This window comes from Anolis sagrei, chromosome 1 (genome assembly GCF_037176765.1).
Source record: "Anolis sagrei isolate rAnoSag1 chromosome 1, rAnoSag1.mat, whole genome shotgun sequence".
Classification (NCBI taxonomy): domain Eukaryota; kingdom Metazoa; phylum Chordata; class Lepidosauria; order Squamata; family Dactyloidae; genus Anolis; species Anolis sagrei.
In genome coordinates, this window is record NC_090021.1 from 289,866,624 (window position 1) to 289,892,639 (window position 26,016).

Genomic DNA, 26,016 nt, shown 5'->3' on the forward strand with positions numbered 1-26,016 from the left:
TAATACATTAATACAGGGGTTCTCAAACTTTTTAAACTGAAGGCCACATCAAAGTCCCTCAACTGTTGAAGGGCCGGATTATAATTTGGAGAGAAAAAAAAAACCATGAATGAATTCCTATGCACACTGCACATATCTTATTTGTAGTGCAAAAAACACTTAAAAACAATACAATAATTAAAATGAAGAACAATTTTAACAAATATAAACTTATTAGTATTTCAAAGTGTGGGCCTGCTTTTGGCTGATGAGATAGGATTGTTGTTGTTGTGTGCTTTCAAGTCATTTCAGACTTGGGTTGACCCTGAGCGAGGGCTGGGTAAATGTCCATGGAGAGCTGTATCCGGTCCCTGGGCCTTAGTTTGGGGACCCCTGCATTAATATATGGCAGTACTTTTGTTTAAGTTTATTCTCTTTATAACCTGAAATTAGATGTAGAATTAAAAGAACCAGTTTTTGTTTTGTTTTGGCACTGTAGCACATTCTTATTTGGAGGAAGCTGATCAGTCCATGCTGTTTTGCTAAGAATCAACTTGTGTACTTGGGTGGTTTACATACAATTTTGACATTGTGGACCATAAAAATGTAAGAATTGGATGCATTTCACTTTAAAATGTTAGGTATCTTTGATGCAAAAAATTCCAATATTTTTACCTTATTTTGCTTTGTTTAGATCCTAGCTGTTTCTTTCCAATGTAAGCTGCAGAATCATATATTTGTTTTGTTATTATGTAATTCTTTTTAATCTGTTGTTGCTTTTGATATAGATGTGATTTGTTTTGGGGTAGGGTGGGGTGGATTATTTTTTCTTGGTCTAGTTTTTATGGCATTGGATATTTGCCAATATTTGTTGTTAACTGCCCTAAGTCACCTTGGATAAGGGTGAGATATAAATAATAATAATAATAATAATAATAATAATAATTTGATACACAACAAGATTAGTACACAGCAAAAAAAAAATCACTGTGCTGACTTTTGCATTTGCTCACATGTCGGACACTTCCCAAGTGTCCAGAACTGTGTGATGTATTTGGTGAATAATGCATGCAGATCCAAGTAGGGTGGTCTTTTGCAGCTGACAGGTGGTAATTTTGTCAGCACCAATTGCTTTTAAGTGCAGGGCAAGGTCTTTAGGCACTGTACCCAGTGTGCCGATCACACTGGACCACCTTTACTGGCTTGTGCCAGAGTCCTTGCAGTTCTATCTTTAAATCCTCATATTGTGTAAGTTTTTCCAGTTGCTTCTCGTCAATCCTGCTGTTGCCTGGGATTGCAACATCATTGATCCATATTTGTTTTTTTCCCCACATTGTGAGGTCAGAAGTATTTTGATCCAAAACTCTTGTAAGTTTGAATTCGGAAGTACCAGAGTAGTTTGATGTTTTCCTTTTCCATAGCTTTTTCAGGCTTGTGATCCTACTAGTTCTTTGTTATAGGCAGATGGTATTTGTGGCACAAGTTCCAATGAATCATCCAAGCAACTACGTTGTGCCTCTGCTTGTAGTCCGTCTGCACAAAATTCTTGCAGCAGCCGAGGATGTGATTATGATTATTATATCCTTGCTTTGGAGGTGGCCCACAATTTAATGGCTCTAAGATATATTATGTCCTTTTCTATTACCAAGAAGTGCCCCCTGAGACAGATTGGAAATGAACACTACAAGACCAAAACCTTGTTTTCTAAATCAATACAATTTCTCAAATTTATTTTAAAGAATTACTTCTAATATATCTTTTTCACAGAAGGAGGGTATAGGGAATGCTTTCATTCCATCTGTAAACACTGAAATACAGATCTGGGAAACAAAGGGAAGAGACACAAAAAAGTGCATTTTACAAAATTATCAACTAAAATATATTTTACATGTATTACATTTCAATTTAAATTCTACTGACTGCATTTTCAGTTTCAAAAATATTTCCATATCTAATAGATTAAAAAAGCATGAAATATTTTCATTTCAGATAAGACATTTCAAATCATTTACATGCTGTCCGCAAAACAGCATAAAAACAACCACACAAGTCTTTAAACAATATTTCTTGGCCTGAAGTAGATTCGGACTTTATCAGAATCAGAGAAGGGCTGGGATTTCTCCTTTCCAGACAGTGGGGCACGGACCCTGGCCGACCCCAGAACCCAGGCAGAGACGTTTCTTGCCTTAGGGAGCCTGGCTTTCCTTTCAACCCACTGCCTGGAGAGGAGTCCAGAGAAAGGTGGAGGAGAAAGCAGTGGAAACCAGAATTAATTTTTTTTGGGAAGTTGCTCTGGTTTCTGAAGTTTGAAATTTCAAAACTCTACACAGAAAGGCAGAGGCATCCTGAATTTTTAATCTGGATTAAATACATTGAGGTCTCCTGTCACCACCCTCTTTTCATAAAAGAGGTTATCTACCATGTCTTCCCTTGCTCCCCCACCCCATCCAGTCACAGCACAAAGGAACCCCAAATCTGAATCTGCATAGATCAGACTCTCCACCTCCTAACACACACTCTTTTACCCATATCATGTATAGGAACATTTCCTATTCCAGTTGCTTGTTTTTCTCATCAATTCCCTCCTTAACTGGGGGAGGGGGGAATAGAAGAACAGGCAGTACTTACAGAACCCACAATATTGCTCCCAAATCACTCCTGCTTACTCTTAGACTGCCAAGAGTGATGCCAGTTCTCCCTTTACACCAAGTCAAAGGTTTTCACCAATCTGCCCACCCCATCCCGTTCCACTCCTGTGCTATAAAACAAGGTGTGCTTTCCAGCACAAGTTTAATTCTGAGAAGCCCCTCTATGTGCCCAAGCCATAGTTATGACAGATCACGGCACCACATTTGGCACTAGGAACCATGGCCAAACCATGGGTTCTTGCTCTGAATCAGGGCGGGAGCGAGAATGAATACTTTCCAGCTTGATCACTGAAGGAATCCCCTCCTTCCCAAGCCTTGCGGCTCTGACCTCTCAGTTTTTTCTATCTTCCCATCACTCTCCCCTCTTTGGTATGCAGAGCAAATCTGTAGGGACTGTTTGTGTTGACACACACATACACACGGCACACACTCACAAAGAACTGAATGTGGGAGGGGGCTACTTTCTCCAGGCCAGATGGCAAACCTCTCAGATCGAGCCTGTGGGCAAGTACAGGTAGTGCTACTTCTACTCGTAAAAGACAACAATATTAAAGCCGTAGGAACACTTCTATTATCATTTAACACTAGTTCGGAACACCCCTCCCTCCTAACCACCCACCCGGCGCAAGCAGGTCCCTAGCTCAGGTGAGCGACTCTGGCCGTCAGCAGGTACATGAACTGATACAGTGTTGATTCTCACTTCGTCGGAATTAGTGCAATCTACAAACGGAATCCCAGCTTTGTGTGACTGATTCGGTGGATTCTTCTTATGCTGTCCTTTGGTTTGCTTTAGAATTAACTGAAATAGCTTTGTGTCAAAGCTAAACTAAAGTATTTCTAACAGCTATACATGTAAGGCAAGAGGCAGAAGTATCCATAGGAATCAGGTAGCAGTTTCTCAAAATGCAAACCCTCTCACTTGGGAGCCAGAGTCTCCCAGAGTCTCGCCTTGGCGGACATGCTTGGATGTCAGTGTTTGAGATTTGGAGGGAGCGGAGGTGCCGGGAGAGAAGAGAGGTAGACAGGCAACAGCCCACCGGGTTAAGCCCAGGTCAGGTGAAGATGCCTGTTGGATAGAATGCAGCTCAAGCAGTACCTTATCATTTCTTTTAACTCTGGCTTCCAGCCCTCCCCAGTACCCTGGAGTGTGCAAGTCTGGTTTCTACAAGGACTGCGAAGGAGAGTGAAGGAAATGGAATTGGGGTGGGAAAGAATATAAACTATTTTTATCAGCAGAAGGGACACCTCCCTAGACTTGTGGAGGAGAGAGATCGGTATTGTAGCAGCTGTCACTTCGCTCTCATATTCTGAGAGCTTTTCAGGTGCACCACCCCACATACACACAAAGATGAAGTGTGGTCCTTAAGGATGGGCCTTCTTTTCACATATTCTCATCTGAATCACATTTGCATCAAAGTAGGTTCCATTGATCTCAACAGAAACTCCCGCTAAGCCAGTGGCTTAGGATCACAGTCTTGGAAAGATATCCAACTTTCCCACAATAGTGTGAGTGATCCACGATTATATCTTTCCCACTTTAGAGATGAAGACAACTGCAAGATAGAAAACCCTAGTCTGACTAGACAACTATACTTGATTTGCAATCCTTCTTTTACTTGCAAAGAGAAATGTAGTCAACATGTGAAAAGGACACCAAGGAAATTAACATCTCCAGAGTAAGTGTTTGCCTCAAAGATCAAATAGTACATCAACCCCAAGGAGATGTCACAGGGGTCATGTCAGTGGCGCTGTACTTCCCTGTCTGTCTGATCTAACCATCCCCACCAAGACTGGCTTGACTCTGGATTCAGTTTACTGGCTTTTATCCCCTTGGCCCAGCTCCCGCCTTTTCTCCCCATATATGAAAATCATTGTACATATAGATATAGATTACAGAAGCGAGCACCTATATCTATATACACATACATTTCTCTACAGATATATATTTCCATTTATGCTCTTTATATGAAGTGCTGTGCTTTGAACATCTGCCTTAAGAGGAAATCTGTTTCCAAATGCAGAGAATCGGGTGCTTAGGCATTCTGCTCTGTGCCTATGGGCACTGCTCCGCAAAGGTTGGGAGCATGCACTGGGAATGAGGTCAGTCTGCCCTTGGCCCTCTTTTGCCACTTGTCAAACCCCACAGATGCTGGGCTCCGTTACTGGGGATTCTTCAAGATGCGCCCGTGTCTGAAGTCATAGACGTGACGGCAGAGGAAAACCAGCTCCGGGTCGGTGTCCTCTGGCACCTTGCGGTGAGGAGGAGTTGAATACTCTTCTGAGGGAGGGACCATCATGGTTTTCCTGCCTGGGATCCCCTCAACTCGACGCTTTGCCAAGGCACAAAATCTGGAAGAGAGATGGTAGTGTCACTCTAGTTACTTGGACAAATGCTGCTGGCTGCGGCAAATTAATTATGAGAGTTTAAATTTTCAGTATTGCTGAAGCCATTTCTCAATTAAAGAAAACATTGGGGTGAAACAAAGAAAATGATAATCCTGAAGTTTGTAAAATAGCACCCCCCAACTTTCCAGGATACACAAAAAGAAGGAAAAATGACATGCAGAGATGCAATATCACCATCTAATGCCTGGACAGGCAACTGTGAAATACCACATTATTCAGCCTGCACTCCCATCAATGCTCCCTTGCAAAAATAAAAAACCAAAATTCCCTTAGGCACCGTCTAATAGTCTTGTGCATTTGTATAGAATCACTATCCATTTCTGTTTGTTTCATTTGTAAGGCCCCGTTTTTGTTTTCGAGCGCCTCTCCCAAAAATGGGCATTTTTCCAAATGAGCTTTTTTGTACCAGGTCTGAAAAAAACAAATATTTTTGTCCCATTGGCAGCAATGGACGGGCTTCCCAAGGAGAGTACACGTGTGGCTTGCAGGCCAAAAGTACCTGTGCCTGCCAGGGCCTGCAGCTGAGCAGATATAAGAGGAGCTAGGCACTCGACTGCAGGCCCTGGCAAGCGCAGGCACTTTAGGCCTGCAAGCCACACACACATACACACACACCTTAGAAAGAGAGTGTATGTATGGCATGCAGGCCTAAAGCGCCCATGCCTGGCAGGGCCTGCAGCCGAGCACCAAAAATCAGAAGACCAGACATTTACCATTCCCACTTTCCTTTCATTTCATTAATATTTCCTTACCATTTGTTTCATTTGTGCCATCCAAAACAAAGGGTATGAAAACATGAATTAAACAGCTGAAACGGTTACCGGGCCCATGACTATCATCTAATAGTCATGATGGCATTTTTGCCATGTTTTAAGTACCTCAGGCCATGTTTTAGCAAAGGATGGCACACAGTAATTGAACTGGGAATGGTCAAGTGGAACTTCCCTCTGCTCTTTATATGCTTACTCAATACGATAAGTGTAAACCAGTTTGAACTGGCATGCTTAAAACTAATTATGCTGCCTTTCTACAGAGACACAAACACACAGGGTGGTTACATAATAAGCTATGACACAGACAAACACACACCACAACTGCTGCATTAAAAAAAGACTAGTCCAACTGGCTCTTCTGTACTGATGTCCTCTGAAGTCCTACCTGCTAGAGACCTAGGGTGGATCCACCTGTAGAATTAATGCTGCTTGTCACCACTTTAACATGGCTCAATGCTATGGAATCCTGGGATTTGTAGTTTGGCAAGCACCAGCATTATTTGACAGAGAAGTTTAAAGCCCTTGTAAAATTACAACTCTTGTGATTTTATAACGCTAAGTGACAGCAATTGAAGTGGTGTCAAACTGCATTTACATTACAGTGTGGATGAAGCCTCAGACTTAATTCAAAGCCGCAAAAGTAATCAAACAAAATATAAGCCCCCTCCCCAATATGAAAGTCTTTCTGTCCCCATAAACTAGGTGGGCAAAGATTAACATTTGTCTTTGATCATTTTATTTGTTTATTTATTTATTTATTTAAATTGAAGAAGTATTTCTAAAACCAAGAATACAGGAGATGACAAACTGCACACTACGAAAATTCTTATGTACAGTTTGGACAAACTGGAAGGCCTTTGGCCAAGGCATAGGAGTTTAGCCACAGCTAAAGGGCAAGAACTAGCATTTCATCAAACATTTCTTCCAGAAGTGTAAGCTTCCCGTTTTGTCAGAGGCTTTGTCAGGGGAAGAGATTCCTGGGTTTTAAGCTGCCTCTAGTCTTAGGGCTTTGCATGTTTTTGCTGACTCACAATTTATTCATTGCACAGCACATCAAATATGTATGCACATATTATTATTTCTTGAAGTAGTGGATAGGCAGATGGACAGGCAGTTTGGAGGGAGGCAATTTCTTTTACATAGGTCAAGAGAAGCCCATTAAAAATAGCTGAGATGCCCAGGGCAGCATGCCTACCACCTACCAACAAGGAAAGCCAAACAGATTATAGGTCAGCATGTGGGTAACCAAGGCACCAGCCATTCTGCGGAGCTCTCTGTATGGAAGAAGCAAACGCAGGTAAAGAGCACCACCTACCTGCAGTACTCTGCAAAGGTCAGAACATAGCACTTCTCCTCTATGCAGGCAACACTGTTTTCGTCCTGATGTCGGGATGCAAAGATCTCATTCTGCAAGAGAGCACAACAATGGGTGTCATAACTATTTGATGGAGGGGGCTGCAATCCATGACGGCTGATGCTCACGACAATATGTTAATATTTCATGAATTTTTGAAACAGATACAAGTGCTGGGTTGCTGTGAGTTTTTCGGGCTGTATGGCCATGTTCCAGAAGCATTCTCTCCTGACGTTTTGCCCTCATCTATGGCAGGCATTCTCAGAGGTTGTGAGGTCTGTTGGCAACTAGGCAAGTGAGGTTTATATATCTGTGGAATGTCCAGGGTGGGAGAAAGAACTCTTGTCTGTTTGAGGCAAGTGTGAATGTTGCAATTGGCCAACTTGATTAGCATTTAATTGCCTTGCAGCTTCAAAGCCTGGCTAATTGCTGCCATTTTCAGAAAAGTTAAAGCCAACTAAATATAATGAATATTTCAGGTGAGGCATTGGAGTACCAACCTTTACTGGCTTCCTATTCAGAGTACTCACCGAAGTATGAAATACTGTAAATCAGAGTTTTCCAAATTGTGTGTCTCGACATGCTAGTGTGTCAGCTGCAGTACATAGGTGCATCATATGATAGTAACTTCCACCTGGAAACCGATGTCCTCATTGCGGGAGAACATGCGGATCAAGAATAGGGCTCCACAGCCAACTATGGACCCATCGCCAAGACACTACACTTGGAGGATCATCACTCTCGGGCTACGAGGGATCGGCCAAGTAAAAGTAAGTAAAAAACCAATTTACGTAGGTGTTCATATCTCTTTTAAAGCATTGGTTAAACCTCCAGTTTGGTAGCAACACCGAATTACTATATTGCAAAATGATGCATGTTTAAAACGTCACCAATGTGAAATGTTTGGAAAGCTCTGCTATAAATGTTTACATAATCAAACCAAGCTGACTACACAGACAGAAATGCTGGCCCACCTAGTTGTGGTCAGGCCATGGGTTTTGAACAGCTATGCATCTAAGAGGCAGGTATGTCCTCTTCTTTCTTTGCAAAAAAAAAAAAAAACCCTGGCTGTGCAGTTATGATAATCATCTTTAGTACTATAGAAACCAAAAGCGGACCACCTTTTCTAGCCCAAATTCAATTTTGGCAGTGTTCTTGGCCTCGATCCCAGTGAGGGCCACGGACAAAATGAATGGGCCCTAGTGTTTATTTTTTCCAGTTTTAAGTGAGGCATTTTTTACTTTTAGAATAGGAAAAAAACTGCACACTACTTAGGAAACCTTAAATATTGGTGGCATGGAGAAGGGGCACAGCCACTGGGCTACTCTGGGACCTGAAGGAAACAAGTTTTTCTGATACTGGCAGCTCACCTGATGCATGCTAGGGTTGCGGCCTCCCTGAGTGTGCTCTGGTCGGTAATACCACAGGAGGCTCATCATCAGTTCCCCTGGAAGGAGACAAGATTTTTCGCATAAATCCAAAAGAGGAAACAGTTACAATTCTATTCTCAGTATATTCCTTCACTGGAAATAAATTCAGCTCACAAACAAAACCAGCGATGTGACTAGTGACTGGAGTATGTCACCCCGACCTCTCATTTGGAGTATGGAGTATGTCACATCCCGCCTAGACTACTGCAACGCTCTCTACGTGGGGCTGCCCCTGAAGACAGCCCAGAAGCTGCAACTAGTCCAACGCGCGGCAGCCATGATTCTAACAGGAGTGGAGCGCAGGGAGCACACAACCCCCTTGTTGCACCAGCTCCACTGGCTGCCGATTTGCTACCGGGCCCAATTCAAGGTGTTGGTACTGGCCTATAAAGCCCTAAACGGTTCCGGCCCAAGATACCTAGCTGACCGCATCTCGGCCTATGAACCCACCCGAACTTTGAGATCTTCCGGGGAGGCCCTGCTCTCGATCCCGCCAGCCTCTCAAGCACGGTTGGCGGGGACGAGAGATAGAGCCTTCTCGGTGGTGGCTCCTCGGCTGTGGAACGCCCTTCCTGTAGATGTTAGGCTGGCACCATCTCTCATGACATTCCGTAGAAAGTTGAAGACCTGGATGTTTGTGCAGGCGTTTTGAGTAATTCAGTGCAATTCTGGTAATTTGAACATAGGAACGGAACAATGACGTCGAATCTGGATCACGCTTGGACGATGAGGCGATCGGGGGTGGGTTTTGTGATTATGGTATATTGATGTTTGTCTATTAGCTAGTAATGGAAATGTGTAATTTAACTGTTGTGATATATTAATTATTGCTGTTTTTATTGTCTTTGTTGTTTGCTGTCTGGAAACCGCTGTGAGTCGCCCTCAGGCTTGAGATACAACGGTATACAAGAATAGTAAATAAATAAATAAATAAATAACTCCATGCTTTGGAAAAACTGTCTCCCTTTTTAAAAATCTCCAAAACCACTCCTGAAATATGGAGGAAATCACAGGAAAATTCTGTTAGAACTATGAACACCTAATTCCAGTCATTCTCTGGTTTCTCTTCTCCACTCTCCTGCCAAGATCATCTATTTGGCTACCCATATTAATATTCACACTTTTGGTTGTTTATTCCTTTCCACTCAACCAAAAGCTTCTTCTTCTCTGGCTCAGCTCCATTATTTTTGACTTCCTACTCCATAATTCCTGGAATTGTACTCCTGAATATTTGCAGCCTGCTTCTTCCCTAGTTGTTGAAATCTCAATTAAATAGCTTCTGGGTTGCTGTGAGTTTTCCAGGCTGCATGCATTCTCTCCAGAAGCAGTATCTCCTGACTTTTTGCCCACATCTATAGCAGGCATCCTCAGAAGTTGTGAGGTCTGTTGGAAACTAGGCAAGTGGAGTTTATATATCTGTCAAATGTTCAAGGTGGGAAAAAGAACTCTTGTCTACTTGAGGCAAGTGTGAATGTTGCAATTGGCCACCTTGATTAGCATTTAATGGCCTTTCAGCTTCAAAGTCTGGCTGCTTCCTGCCTGAGGAAATTCTTTGTTGGGAGGTGTTAGCTGGCCCTGCTTGATTCTTGTCTGGAATTCCTCTGTTTTCTGAATGTTGTTCTTTATTTACTGTCCTGTCTTTAGAATTTTATAATACTGGTAGCCAGTTTTTTTTTTTCATTTTCATGGTTTCCTCCTTTCTGTTGAAATTGTCCACACATCTGTGGATTTAAATAGCTACTGATTTTTTGTTTAATCAGTTTCATAATCTTTATATTTTGATTATATGTACTAGATAGATTGTTTTGTAGTGAATTTGTTTTGCTATTTGTATGGATAGCTTATTTTACAACTGGACTGTTCCTGATATACTCCTTCCTTCCCATTTAAAAAAAATGATTGCATGGCTAGCTTCCCACTATTTTTTATGTGAAGTGCCATGTGTATTAATGGCACTATACAAATAAATAAGTAAATATTGGTAGTAATGAGGACTCCATTCACTATTCTCTGAGACCATAAACTTGGAGAGAACTTAAGTACGATAGGACTGGTTGTCATGAAGGTGCCCATCAAATGGCTTCACTGTTCATCATCCTTAAAATGACCATCCAAATATTCCTCATTGAGTTCTGAGCCACTTAATTTTATAATACAATCAAAGGAGGAAACGTGTCCTAGAGGCATAAATACCCACCACCCATAAGGCTATTTCATTTACAAGTCCAGCTGCCCTCATGGATGCTGTCAAAGCACAGATACAAGAAATGGTGGTGACACCATTCACAGATCTGTACAAGTGAGAACCTGCAGTGCTACAGCTAAAATCTGGGCTTGCTTCTCTGGCAACTGAAAACTTTTTTGATTCTGATAATCTCTTAGGAATTGACTGCAATGGACTTTTAATGGGGTTCTGCCTTGTTGATTTTTATCTTCTAATGTATTTTCGAATTGTTTTATGCCTATAGATGTTGAATTCCATTTTAATATCACTTATATGCATTGTACTGATGTTTCTATATTGTAATATGCATTGGTTATAACATTATGTCAGCTCCATTGAGTCCCTAACAGGAGAAGGCAGGATATAAAGGAACATGGCAAAATAACAATGATTATTACTATTGATATTAAGGTAAGGGTTGTCCTCTGACATTAAGTTCAGCCGTGTCTGACTCTGGGGGTTGGTGCTCAACTCCATTTCTAAGCCAAAGAGCCGGCATTGTCCATAGACACCTCCAAGATCATGTGGCCAGCATGACTGCATGGAGCGCTGTTACCTTCCCGCCACATTGATTTACTCACATTTGCATTTTTTTGAACAGCTAGGTTGGCAGAAGCTGGGCCTAACAGCGGGCACTCACCCCACTCCCTCAATTGGAACCACCAACCTTTTCAGTCAACAAGTTCAGCAGCTTGCTTAGGCCTCTTTCAAGCAGCTCAAATTCCCCCAAATGCAATACTAAATGGCTGGGGTTATAATGCTCAAAAGTCCAGTATTCCCATCACCAAATATATTTTTTTTCTGTTTATTCCCGCTGCAGTATGGGACGAGTTGTTAGCAGCGGGACTATGACAAGCCGGCGAAAATCAAAGCTTTGTAATATTTCCAGACTGCAAACTATAAAGAACATTAGCCTAATTAGAGGTTCATGACATTCTGGCTGCTAAAAATCATGTTGGAACAGCTGTTGCTAAGAAGCTCGAATCAGCAAATTGGTACAAGTGTTTTCAGGGCAAACATCCTCAACAACTGGACCTCAGCCAAGAACCAGAAGTTGCCGTTCTTGACACCAATATGAGAAGTGAACAGAATCCAGGAATCATCATGAATTATCATGAAAGCTTTCAACCATGATTACATTACAGCTTTCGCTTCCTGCTCCGCAACACAGAGACACCCAGCGAATGGCTAGAATTCTCTGAAATAAGACACAGATGCACCAAGGGAGCCAACTTTCAGGGCCAATTTCTGGTCCTTAAAAACACACTGGAATTAGCCCTAATTCCCCTCCCAAAGCTAAAATGAGAGTGACCTATGGGGGGAAAGAGCAAAATGCCTTGCTTTAATACAAAATTATTATTACTGGAATCATCTAGGATCAAAAATTGTTTGACCCTAGGGAAAAAAATCATATTTCCACAATGGGGGTCAGAGTCCATAAAACAACAGTCCCAGGGCAATATGAGGCCAGATTCACATCCTGTTTTAGAGGCATCTGTGTTGTTAAGGGAGAAGTGCTGGGGGCAACCTGTCACTCAAGGAAGGGTCATTTAGGGCGAAAAAGGAGTGTGTCACACATGGCTATCATCCTTACTAGCGGTCTCTTCTGACTCCACAACTGGTCAATGAATGCCTAATGAAGGAATCCCAAGACTGCTGAAATATTGCAGACCGTCTGGGATATTCTCATCTACCACTGTCTTGTACAGAAAACACATAGGCCTCAAGATAATTTAAAAGTGGCTGAAATATACTATGCAGGTTGCGAGTTGACCTTGCTGGTAATTCATCACCACATCGAGATCAACAGGATATTTTTTCCTGTCTTGGGCATGATTTTTTTTCACCTCCACAAGTAAACCCACTTGCTTGCCACTTCCATGTGTTCTGTCAATCTTATTCTTAGCCCTTCAACATGGTGACCTTTGGATTCCATTTGTTATCTCTTACATCATTTGATAAAACAGGGAAATAAATAAATAAATAAAACAGGGCAGAAATTAAGAGTCACCTGGGACCTGTATAGTGTTTTAATTATTTTAACAGTTTTTAGGTATTCTAAGTAATTTTAACAGACTTTTAGGTGGCTCAGTGGGTTAAACTGCTGAGCTGATGAACTTGCTGACTGAAAAGTTGGCAGTTTGAATTTGGGGAACAGGGTGAGCTTCCACTGTTAGCCCCAGCTTCTGCCAACCTAGCAGTTTGAAAACATGCAAATGTGAGTAGATCAATAGATAAGCTTCTGCAGAAAGGTAACAGTGCTCCATGTAGTCATGCTGGCCACATGACCTTGGAGGTGTCTATGGGGACTGTGGCGCAGCTGGCTGGGAGTCAGCTGCATTAAGATTACTGACCAAAAGGACATGAGTTCGAAGCCAGCCCGGGTCGGAGTGAGCTTCCTACCAAATTGTGTAGCTTGTTGTCAACCTTTGCAACCCGAAAGACTGTTGCATCTCTCAAGCAGGAAATTTAGGTACCACTTATGTGGGGAGGCTAATTTAACTAATTTACGAGGCCATAAAAATCTCCAGCAAGCAAGCAAAGAATGAGGAAGTACTTCATCAGTGTCACAAATGGATGGTGAAGCGACAGCTCCCCTAGTGGCCAGAATACCCTCATGAAAAAAAACTGGATTGTTAAATAGCCTCTTGAGTGTCTGTCTATATATGTTGTGTGTCTACAGCATTGAATGTTTACCATGTATTGTAATCCGCCCTGAGTCCCCTGTGGGGTGAGATGGGCGGAATATAAATACTGTAAATAAAGAAATAAATATGGACAATGCCAGCTCCTCGGCAGACCCATTGCCAAGACACTACACTTGCAGAACCATTATCCTCGGTCTGCGAGGGACTGCCTAATGAAATGAAATGAATGTAATGAATGAATTCTGGTGTGTTCGGTAGGAACTACATGAGGAACTACATCACCCTAAACTGCAAATCCCAAATTCCGTAAGGTGATGTCACTGACATTAAAAGAGAATTGGAATACTAAAGTTCTCTATAGGAAAGGGCCCCTCGTTTCTGTCCAGAGAAGGTGTTGCCTGGATATATTCCTTATCAATTCTCCACAACATTTTACCCTGAGGATCATCATATAATCATTTTACCTGTTTTGGGGTCTTCCCAAAGGGCAGATATCTTTGCCACGTAAGGCATCGATTTCTTTCGTGGTCCTGATTTCAAGAGGACTGTGTCTCGGACCCGGATGATCTCACCATCTCTCTCCACCGCCTGGTAGCTCTTGCGAACAGCTGGCTCCGGTTCATTCTACAAATATTGACAAGGGAGAGCGCCAACAAGAGTAGTGAGCCTAGGAAAACAATGCGGGAGAAACAGCCCCTGGCTTCCTTTAAACCATGTACGCCAAGTCAAACACGTTCTGCCGAAACGGGTGTGTGCCTTTGCTGCCGGAGAACCCCATGGAGAAGCTGGAGTATATGAAGCAGCAGGAGGCATCTCGCTTCCCGGTGGGTTCATTTCGGAAGCAAAAAAAATCCCCCACGCTGCTCAGATGAAAGGCAACAATGATTACAGCAGGAAGAAAAGAAATGGAGGGGGGGGGGGACCAATTAGTTCGCATTAGGTTTAAGGAAGGCTCTATATTGCTTTTGCGTTTGAGTCTGTGCAAGACTGCAAGGTGAATTCCCCGTCCCATGAAAGCAATTAGTTTGAATACTTGAAGTAGAAAGCACTACAACACAGTCTAATATGTTGTAAAGATGCTGAAAACTAAATACTTTTAAAATGCATAAGTCCTCACATTGTCTAGGTGTGATGAAATCTTAGAAAACTTATGTTTTCAAAAGCATTTTCCGCTATTATTTATCATAGAAAGAATAGAAATTGTAACACACATACACAAACCTGCCAAAGTTGGACTGCATTTCCCTAGAATAATGGGAGTTGCAGTCCAGCATCCAGAAGATGACATTTTATTTATTTTATTTATTTCTCGCATTTCTATCCCGTCCTTCTCAACCCCCAAAGGGGGACTCAGGACAGCTTACAATGGGCCCCATTCCGAAGGCATTACATAACAAATCACAAAATTAAAACCACAATTAGACATAAAAGCATAATTAACAATACATTTCATCCACTCCTGTATCATAGCAATAATTCATTGCAGTTAATCAATGCAGTGTTTAAACAATAACTTCTTGGGTTGTTGTGTGTTTTCCAGGCTGTATGGCCATGTTCCAGAAGCATTCTCCCTTGACGTTTTGCCTGCATAGATGCAGACGAAACATCAGGAGAATGCTTCTGTGTTTTCCGGGCTGTATGGCCATGTTCCAGAAGCATTCTCTCCTGACGTTTTGCCTGCATCTATGGATGCAGGCAAAACGTCAGGAGAGAATGCTTCTGGAACATGGCCATACAGCCCGGAAAACACACAACAACCCAGGGATTCTGGCCATGAAAGCCTTCGACAACACAATAACTTCTTGCATTCCTCTCTGCTTTTCAACTATGTTCCATTGTTACTTTCAAACGAAGAAAAAAACCCTTAGGACTGATTAAGAGGATGACACAAAACATGAAAATAATCCCATCAAAATCCTTCTACAAATCCCTGGGAAAATCTTTAAAATTACTAGAAAACATTGCATCAAAAAGTATCTTCTTCCCAGTTTACACTGCTTTAGAATTATTAAAATAGGTTAATTTGACCTAACGAAAGAAAATGCCAATTCAAACCAACTATTTAAATAAGGTTTCTCCCAGATTTTTAATGTATTTTTGAACATCAGTAAAAATCGGATCAAAACGAAGTGTCAATTTACAACTCACCAGAGTAGTTTATAGCAGTGTTTAAGCTTATTTGTTGTGTAGATTGACAGGATTTTTCTCACAGTGTGACAAAAATGGCATCATATTAGTGACCACTGACTACTTGTTGATTTCTTTCTTGGAAGCTCACAGCAAAGCAGCAGCCAATAGCTCATACCACTACATTATCACATCTAAGAGGAGCCCCCGGTGGTGCAGTGGGTTATACCCTTGTGCTGGCAGGACCGCTGATTGAAAGGTCAGCGGTTCAAATCTGGGGAGCGGGGTGAGCTCCCATCTATCAGCTCCAGCTTCTCATGAGGGGATATGAGATATGAGAGAAGCCATCCACAGGACAGTAAAACATCCAGATGTCCCCTGGGCAACGTCCTTACAGGCGGTCAATTTCCTCACACCAGAAGAAACTTGCAGTTTTTCAAGTCGATCCTCAGACACGCACACACACAAATCACATCTAGGAGGGTACACTTTGTGTAATTCTTTAGTTATATTATGTAAATGATTAAAAGAAGTTATCTAAAAAGTACATAAATTGCACTTTCTTCGATGATGTAAGTATTCTAGTAAATTTGTAAGCTGCCTTGGGTCCCCAGACAGGTTATAATAAATAAAAATAAAAATGAGTAGTAAATCCACAAAGTATTGTCGAAGGCTTTCATGGCCGGAATCACTGGGTTGTTGTAGGTTTTTCGGGCTGTATGGCCATGTTCTAGAAGCATTCTCTCCTGCTGTTTCACCTGCATCTGTGGCAGGCATCCTCAGAGGTCACAACCTCTGAGGATGCCTGCCACAGATGCAGGCGAAACATCAGGAGAGAATGCTTCTAGAACATGGCCATACAGCCCGAACAACCTACAAGCCAATATCCACAACCATACACTCAACAACACAACAACACTCAACAACAACACAACTGAGAGTACGAGCAATGTTCTAGCTAAGTAACTAAGTCCATTTCATATGCATATCAAAGGAACACTTAAAGGGTGAATCCAATTGTTAATCCAGCTAGACTAGATCCAGTAAATGAAATGCGAGGTTGGCAAGTCTGCACTTAAATTGTCAAATTCCATTGACTCAATGGGTTGTCTCTAGTAGGGCTAACAACTGAATTTGGGTCTTTATTTTTAGAACTGTATCTTAAAATGTTACATAATTTTTTTCATACTTGACATTGGAGCACTGCTGGATGAAGACTCTCCTTAAATATGTATACATATTAGTACAGCACCACTATACAGGCAGTTCTTAGGTGCTTCATGTGTCATACTTGGGTCAGTCCCCCAGACAGAGAAGAAAAGAGGCCCATGGATGCAGATCATGGTGGTTCTTTAACTCTGCATCCAAAGACCACCATGCCATTCTGCTTTCTTTTTAAAAACCATTTTTCTTGTATATTCAACTTTTATAATGAGATCTCCTCTTCCTATATCCCTGCTGTCATTTATGTTCATAGACTAAAACAGAAACAGGTATAGTTCTGCTGATACAAATACTCAGATGTACTGATGCCATAATGAGATCCTCCCACAACAAAGAGAGGTGAATAAGAGGAAGTGGATCTGTAAACAAGTTGCTGGGACTCATCTTGTTTCCCCTTTTCCCACCAAATGAAGGGGCAATTTTAGGTTACTCGTAGCCAATCCTAGATGATAGTTTTGTAGGATATCATGCAAATGTCTCAAAGTGACAAATAATTCACAGTTGGACCTGCCAGGCACTAAACATGCCCTAGGTCGACCCTTTTTCCAGTTCAAAAACAAAACACTAGACTACCAGAAATACAGAAAAGGTCTTTGTAATGGTTTGTTTTTTCAGATTCTCCGGTATCACGCATAATTTTAGTACTAACCACCATCAGGACCATAGAGGCTATAAAGACCAATAAATGGGATCTAGAGCAAATAAAGCCTGAACTCTCCCTAGAAGCCAAAATGACTAAACAGAGACTACCATACTTTGGCCATATCATGAGAAGACATGATTCCCTAAATAAAGACAATAGTGCTTGGTAAGGGAGGAGGCAGTAGGATAAGAAAAAGGCCATATTCCAGAGGTATGCAGTCAATAAGGGAAGCCATGGTCCTGAATCTGCAAGACCTAAGCAGGATTGTTGTGGATAGGATAGTTTTGGAGGTCCCTCACTCATGGGATCTCCATTAAGTCAAAGTCAACTTGCTGGCAGCTAACAACAACAAACATACCATCAGGTGTTTCTCTTCTCCTCTGAGGGCCCTTCCAAACAGGACGCATTTTTCACATTTTTCCCAGAAGTGTCTGAATGACGCCTCCGGTAAAAGCAAAGTAATTTGCGACAAAGCAGGTAAACCCAGATTATTTTGATACTCTATTAGACCTAAAGGCCTGGGTCTAATGGAGTATAGGGCCAATGGGGACTGACTCTCGGGACTGCTTCCGCAGTCTTGTGGTTAGTCTCCACAGTCCACCTCAGTTCTTCGGGCTTCCAAAAGCCCGGAGAACTGAGGAGGGCACCCACCATTTCCTAAATCACTCCTCTTCCACCAAAGCCTTAAAAGACAAGAAAAACTTACCAGGTCGCCTTTAGGCCTCTCTGGAAGCCTCCTGGTGGTGTAACTATGACCTCCTGGTATGTCATTGATATGCTCCAGGAGGCTTCCAGAGAAGCCTAATGGTGACCCGGTAAGTTTTTCTTTTCTTCTAAGGCTTTTTGGGAGGAACAGTTTGGAGATAGCCCCCCCTCTGCAAACTGCTCTCCCCCCCCCCCAGAAAGCCCGGGTTTTTCAGAAGGGTGTGGGGACTTAAACCTGCTCTGGAGCAGGTTTAACCCACTCCTAAGCAGGTTTAAGCCCTGTCTCAAAGTGCCCTGATACTTATTCTAAAAGCTCCATATCTTTCCTTTCAGTTCTATTCCGTTTTGTATTCTACATGTCTTCTTTCTGAGGCTTTAAGTTTCTTGAGGTCACTATTTTATCTGATGCTGAGTTATCCCAGTACCTTTCCTGAAGGGAAACATCCTTCAAAATCCATTAGACTGAACCACGTTTTCAGCACAGCCCTTCTGGAGCCAAAGACAGGCTGCCTCCAACCCCCTTGGCGCGGCTGTCCTCGCTGCAGGGCTGCCACAAGACATCCGGCTCCTCTTGCTAATGAGGCCTTCCATCTCCAAGGTTGACTCAGCAGTTGCTGAGCCAGAGGATTTTTCCAACACTGAGGAGCAGGTGCAGGGAATTCTTGGCACCAGGCCCGAGTATTCTGTCACAAACAATCCTGGCTCAATATAAATTTGTTTGGCTCCCTTTGCTTTGCTTTTATCCTACAGCAATACTCATCCTTTGGCTCCACGTGCTGAGAGAAAAGGACTCATCTGCTCAAAGCCAGGGTGCCAACTGCACCCGTTCTTAAAATGTTTGATCTGGCACAATGCATACATATTGGTTACATTCCATTTGGATTACTGCAAAAAAGCCAGTGTAGCACAGTGGTTTGGGTGTTAGATTCTGGAGACTAGGGTTCAAATTTCTGCTTGGCTATGAAAACCTGCTGGGTAACTTTGGGTAAGTCACACACTGATGGAAGGCCTGCAATAGGTTTCTGTTAGGGTCACCATAAGTTGGAAACAACATGAAGGCACACAGCAACAGAAAGTGCTCTGGGTGGGATTGCCAAGAGTCTTTGGAAACTTCAGTTAGTACAAAGCATTGTAGATAGAGTATTGACCAGGGCTAGTTAGCAGAAGCACACAAAACCCCTTTGTTGCAACATGTTTGCTGGTGGTCGATCTGTTTTCCAGATATTTGATCTTTAAGCTTTTCATCGTTTAGGTTCTGGCTATCTGGCAGACCCTGATATTTTGAGAAGTTCTTCTTTCAGACGATTGCCTTCACACATACAATTTGTGAGAAAAAGTGATAGGGCTTTCTCAGTGACTTTCTCTAGTCTCTTTTGCAGTACCCCCGCTTCAAGATATTAGGAGAGGGGAGATATAGGTAATAATAATAATAATAATAATAATAATAATATCCTTTACTAGGGAAGCCAGAATGGGTTGATCCTTCTGTACACACAAATATATTTTTAAAACATTCTGAGGGGCTTTTGAGAACTGGAAGTTTTAAAATAAAGACTTTAAAGAGGAGAGTGTACATCTTGTTTTACAATTTATTTATTTATTTATGTATTTATTTATAATATTTCTATCCCACCTTTCTTGAACCCGAAGGTGATTCAAGTCGGCTTACAACCCGGCAGCCATTCGATGCCGTAACCATATACAGTATAAAATTGAAACATTTAAACAGGCAAGATGATGCTACAGCAAAAGCCCTGCCCCATGTACCCACCCGATGGCCCACTACTCAACAACAGTGTGCAGGAATGCTTACCACCACATACACCGCCTTCTCAGAGGCTGCACCAATAGGAATCCAGCCGTTTGTGGCTCTCCTCCGGTTAATGCGTTGCTGCTTTGGATGAGCATGGGCCCCAGCTGATTTGCTGTCAGATACATGTAAACAGCTGGTTGTGTTCCGGAGACCGGATTTAGAGCCGCTGGGGGGTTTGGAGCTCTGTGGGCATTCACGGGCCATCGTCTGGGGCTCTGAGTTGGGTGTCTGCAAGTGAGGAACAGGTTCTGCAGCTGGTGGCACGCTGGGTACCGGACATCCTGAGAGTGGGTGGGCAGGAGAAACCGGGTGTCCTGCCACAGGGATTGTGAGGCTCAGCTGGTCCAGAGACTTGCAGCTATCTACAATGAGAAGAGATAAGGGTGAAAGAGCAAGACATGATGGAACAAAATTAGCTCTCAGGATTACTTGGACAACTCAGAAATTAGGTGAAGGCTATAGTACCATACAACAATGCTACACAAAAAAATTATCATCAGAATTTAAGTATCATGCTCAGAGTACAAGCATTAGCAGAGAGGCCATAATAATGGCATTTCAAACTTGGCAAATGCTTTGTGTTACAAGATCATGCTTCCACCTCACTCTATACACAGTTTAAAGAGTATTTTCAACAGCTAAAAGTCTTGGCCATATGATGACACATCCATCAAACCTCTATTCAACAAGGTGAATGGTTTTTAATTCGGTTGTCTTCTCAGTCTCCCTTTAGTTTTATGTGTAACTGATAAGCTTCAAAATGAACATTCACATAGGTCTGAGTCAATCAAAATAACAAATATTAAGTGCTGACATACCAAGTTACCACCGTTTCAATGGGTGTGCTGTAGTTGGGACTAAGAATAGGATTTGGGCCAAGCAATGTTTGACTTGAGATTTAGAAATCAAAGTGAGCCAGCCAGTGTTGGATTCCAGTACTTTATGAAATACAACTCACCCTAGTCCAGTGGTTCTCAACCATTGGGTCCCCAGGTGTTTTGGCCTACAACTTTCAGAAATCCCACCCAGTTTACCAGCTGTTAAGATTTTTGGGAGTTGAAGGCCAAAACATCTGGGGACCCACAGGTTGAGAACCACTGCCCTAGTCTGTATGCATCTTCACTGGAAGTCTTAATCCACATTCTAGAGTTTGCAAAGGGCTTTTGCCCCACTTGTTGAACTTTACAGACTCCAAGGAGACAATCATCACCCTCACTCCTGTGGAGCACTCCATGGCACATTGTCCTAGTGGGAAGAGGGATCTTTCCCTTGCTCACAGGGGAGCACCCGCCCTCTCCCTTAGAAAGATCCAGTGTTAGTCGTGAGCTGTGGATGGGAGTGCAAATTGTTGTGGAATTCAAGAGCAGGCAAGCAAGGTGCTGTCCTTTTCTTATTGACATTGTATGCACATGTCTGCATGTCCGCAACCTTAACGAAATGTGTACAGCACTTCAGGGAGCCTCACAGCATGCACTTTCACTCCCAGCTGCATCATAATACCACACTCAACTCCAACACAGCTGCTGTCTGGAAAGCACATAGGCAATGCATTAGGGATGCCTGTTTTATAACAATAGTCCCTGCTTCCTCCCTGTGGCTACTCCTCCCCTGTCCCTTGCTGCATCCTGCCCTATGTATGGTTCAAGAATTTACCTGCGTACTATGCTCTTCATTCCAGAGACCACATAGCCAAGGTTAGGGCAGACTAAATGGACCAGGGGAAAGTCAATCTAGGGGGTACATATAAACATAATCCACATCTTGCCTCGGGGTGAACATGCTGCATGTGAACATGTGCACATTTGAATCACATTGTCGCATCCCACAACGGATCAGTAGTATTTGTTTATGTGTAGATGATGCCGTAACTGTATCCCTATTTGTTTGCTACACAAAATCCATTTGTTTGCTACACAAAATCCAAACAACCTGGGTGTGCAAAATATTATCTTGGAGTGAGACAACAGGAAGGGAGAGAAATCTACCCCTAGGAAGGGAAATTCACTCCTGAAAGAGTTATCATGGAGAAAAGGTGTCTCCACTGAAGCTTTCTCACCAATCTTGTTTCCACAACATGCCACAATTTTCAAAATCTAGTTATCACAGGCATAGAAAGTGAGGTGAAATCTTCTGAATAGGGGCACAGAGAGTAAAATAAACACCACAGACCCATTAACTCTTCCCGATGCTATTCAAATCTTTTTAAAAAATTGGCTGGAGTTACATTTCAGAAAGTACCTGTTCCGACTAACATATGACAGAACCTATCTTGTTTGTAACTTTGGGATTGTCTGTAGTGGATACATTTTTATTTTTCCTGCTGACAGCATCAACGTGGTAACATATTGGGACTTTCATGTTTCCTGCTGATCCTGTGCGTGCAATTACAGTAAGTAAAAGGTTACAGCTTTTTGGGAGATTAGGAAAAAATTGAACTTTTCAACGGCTGCCCTGGATACTAGGATGTGGAACAATGTCTTCAAACTACAGGGAAGGAGATTCCACTTGAACATTAGGAAGAACTTTATCACTGTGAGTGCTGTTCAGCAGTGGAACTCTCTGCCCCGGAGTGTGGTGGAGGCTCCTTCTTTGGGGGCTTTAAAACAGAGACTGGATGGTCATCTGTTGGGGGTGCTTTGAATGTGATTTTCCTGCTACTTGACAGGGTTGGACTGGATGCCCCAACTCTATGATTCTATGAAATGGAAACTGTAACAAAAGCAGGTACATGCAGACACAAAGTACCTTAGAAATCCTAAGAAATTAAAAGTATCAGCGTGGCTGCTTATCTAAAGAGCAAAAGTACAGCCGAAGCCCTTTTTTCTGTGGGAAACTGCTGCCCTCTGCCTCCCACTCTGTAAGCTGTAAGGCAGCAACTAAACGTATTTGCTCCTCTTTTGAGACTGGAATATTAGCAAGCAAGTGGTGCTGCTGACTTGTCAAGAGCCACAGCTGTAAAAACAAGAGCAGCTAATAAATATGACAGGATCTCTTAATGACCAGGATTACTACAGATAGACCCACCTTTCTAGAGCTTCCTGAACTGCCTCTCCCTCGGTGCAGCAAAATGCAAACAGCACATGTTTCTGAAGCTGGGAAGGGCTTTGGGAGTGCTGACAGGAAGTGTCTGGACATCTTTCTGTACATTCAGATGTGGATGGAGGAGGCTGCTGAGGCCACAAAGACCAGTCTACTGCAGTCAGCACTAGTGTCACGCACTACATCCACTTATAAATGTCTATTGTACATTTGCATGAAAGAATATTCTATACAGAGAACTACATTTCAAAAGGTATGTCACCCTATCAGGGAAACCCTTCTTCTCCACATATACAGAGTGCTATACGTAGAGAAGAATGCCACCTTATGAGGGAACTCAAAGTCTCCTTTGAGAGAACTACAATGAAAGAGGAATGCCACCCTATCAGGGAACCCCTTATTCTCCATACATAGAGAAGTAGACTTGAGGAGGAATGCCACCCTATCAGGGAACTCCCTCTTCTTCACATATAGAGAACTAGACCTGATGGGGATGCCACCCTATCAGGGAACCCCCTCTTCTCCATACATAGAGAAGTAGACTTGAGGAGGAATGCCACCCTATCACAGAACCTCCTCTTCTCCATACATAGAGAAGTAGACTTGAGGTGGAATGCCACTCTATCAGGGAACTCCCTCTTCTTCACATATAGAGAACTAGACCTGAGGGGGAATGCCACCCTATCAGGGAACCCCCTCTTCTCCATACATAGAGAAGTAGACTTGAGGAGGAATGCCACCCTATCAGGGACTCCCTCTTCTTCACATATAGAGAACTAGACCTGAGGGGGGATGCCACCCTATCAGGGAACCCCCCTCATCTTCATATATAGAGAACTAGACTTGAGGAGGAATGCCACCCTTTCTGGGAAATCATCTCTTCGCCAGACAAACCGAGAACTACATGATTGAAAAGGAACACCACTCTATCAGGGAACCTCCTCTTCTCCATATATGGAGAACTACACTCAAAGAGGAATGCTTTCTCATGGGGATAATCTTTCTTATGAACCACCAGCGTTCACTCATGCATCCCAGCATACATTGCAGAAGGAATGGGTGCTTGCACCTTGGCAATCCCATCAACCCTTTAGGTGTTCAAGGGTTGAACATGTAAAAGTGTTGTGTCGTCCCGTCCACCCCCGGCAACTTAGTGCCCACTGAGATAGTAAGTTTATATCTGGACTATACTAAAAGAGACTGTAGATAAAAGAGCACTTGGGAAGGATACTTTGTGGGACTCCCAAGAATGCCCTAACCCTAACCAAAGGTAGCATGGTTAATCCAAGGAGTTGGAGCTTCAAAACAGACCTTGAGGTATTTGTTATTTGATTTCCGTATGGCTTTTCTCCCAGGGTTGGAATACCAGATGGTTTACAATATAATTGCAAAGATTCCAAACAACAACTAATCACATAGAATAATGTGTAAAATATATTATTGAGGCACTAATGAAAATATTTTGAAAATACAGAAAATAATGAGGAGGTAAAACATTTTAAAAGTCTAGGTCATTGATTTTATCAACCATTGACCATAACAGATACATACTTAAGACCTGCCTGAATAGAAAGGTCTTTGCCCTCCAGTAGGGATATGTCTTGTGATTAAGCGTTCCTCCATGCATGCAAGAAAATAAAAATAAGATCTTCTACACCCAACATTCTCATATCAGATAAAAGACTTGCATCTTCTAGATAGGTCTTAGCGTGTGCTTTTTCTACAGCTCAAGATTAGCAACCACTAAAGAAAGAAATACAGCAAGGATCATCTATACTTTCCAGACAGGAGAACCCACACTCTTATCTGCTGGTACAACTGATTGCAACATTATATTATTATTTTAATTCTAGACAACCCAAATTATATTATTTTAATTCTAGACAACCCAAATTATAACTGTAAAGTTATAATTTGGGTTGCTGTGAATTTTCCGGGTTATATGGCCATGTGCCAGAGACTGTTCCTGATGTTTCGCATCCCTTAGGGGATGTAGGGTGGAATATAAATAAACATTTATTATTATTATTATTATTATTATTATTATTATTATTATTATTAGAAACACAACAAGATGAGTCCACAGCAGACACTCTGCTGGCTGTTGAATTGGATCACACGTTGGACACTTCCCAAGTGTCTAGGACTGTGTGATGTATCGGTGAATAATGCGTGCAGATCCCGGTAAGGTGGCCTTCTGCAGCTGGCAGATGGTAATTTTGTCAGCAACAATTGTGTTTAAGTGCAGGCCAAGGTCTTTAGGCACTGCACCCAGTGTGCCGATCACCACTGGGACCACCTTTACTGGCTTGTGCCAGAGTCTTTGCAGTTCGATCTTTAAATCCTCCAATTGTTGCTCTGCAATCCTATTGTCACCTGGGATTGCGACATCGACGATCCATACTTTATTTTTTAAAATGATTGTGAGGTCAGGATTATTATGCTCCAAACTCTGTCTGTCTGAATCCGGAAGTCCCAGAGGAGTTTGGCGTGTTCATTCTATGTAACTTTTTCCGGCTTATGATCCTACCAGTTCTTGATGATCCATGTTGCAATTATTATTATTATTATTATTATTATTATTATTATTATTATATTTTAAGCAGGGATGTTTCTAAGGAGGCAGACTAGAGAAGCCTGAAACCATATAGGCAGCACAGAGGTGGAAAGTAAACTGATATACTTCCTCAAATTTTGAGAAACTGGTAGAAATCAGATTGAAGCCAGAACCAAGCAATATTTTGGATTCCTCACTGGACTACCTACCAAGCTTACCATCACAGAATATTCCAGTAGCTGCACTGCAAAGGGTTTTCAAAAGCATCAGGTGAATAAGGCACACCAGGCTAACCAGAAGTGCCACCCGCATCTTGTTTATACATGCCTATGAATATCTCATATTCTGTCAAGCAGGGGACTGACAGCCCTGTCTTGCCCTGTGACTGACCTTCTCCCAGAGCGGCCACTGTCAGAAAGAGAATGGCATGTTAGATGATCTGATGC

The 26,016-nt window shown here is 42.4% G+C and overlaps 1 protein-coding gene across 2 annotated transcripts in view; it reads right to left on the reverse strand.

Annotated features, from left to right (window-relative positions):
- Window positions 1-1,676: 1,676 nt before the first annotated feature.
- Window positions 1,677-26,016, reverse strand: part of BAHD1 (bromo adjacent homology domain containing 1) — a 118,626-nt gene continuing 94,286 nt past the window's right edge. For both annotated transcript variants that reach the window (XM_060760363.2, XM_067462848.1), the window contains exons 3-7: window positions 19,975-20,336; window positions 13,927-14,086; window positions 8,531-8,607; window positions 7,122-7,213; window positions 1,677-4,976 (exon numbers count right to left, since the gene is read on the reverse strand). In XM_060760363.2, coding sequence (XP_060616346.2) covers window positions 4,787-4,976; window positions 7,122-7,213; window positions 8,531-8,607; window positions 13,927-14,086; window positions 19,975-20,336 — 881 coding nt within the window. In that variant the 3' untranslated portion in view covers window positions 1,677-4,786. The remainder of the gene's footprint in view (window positions 4,977-7,121; window positions 7,214-8,530; window positions 8,608-13,926; window positions 14,087-19,974; window positions 20,337-26,016) is intronic.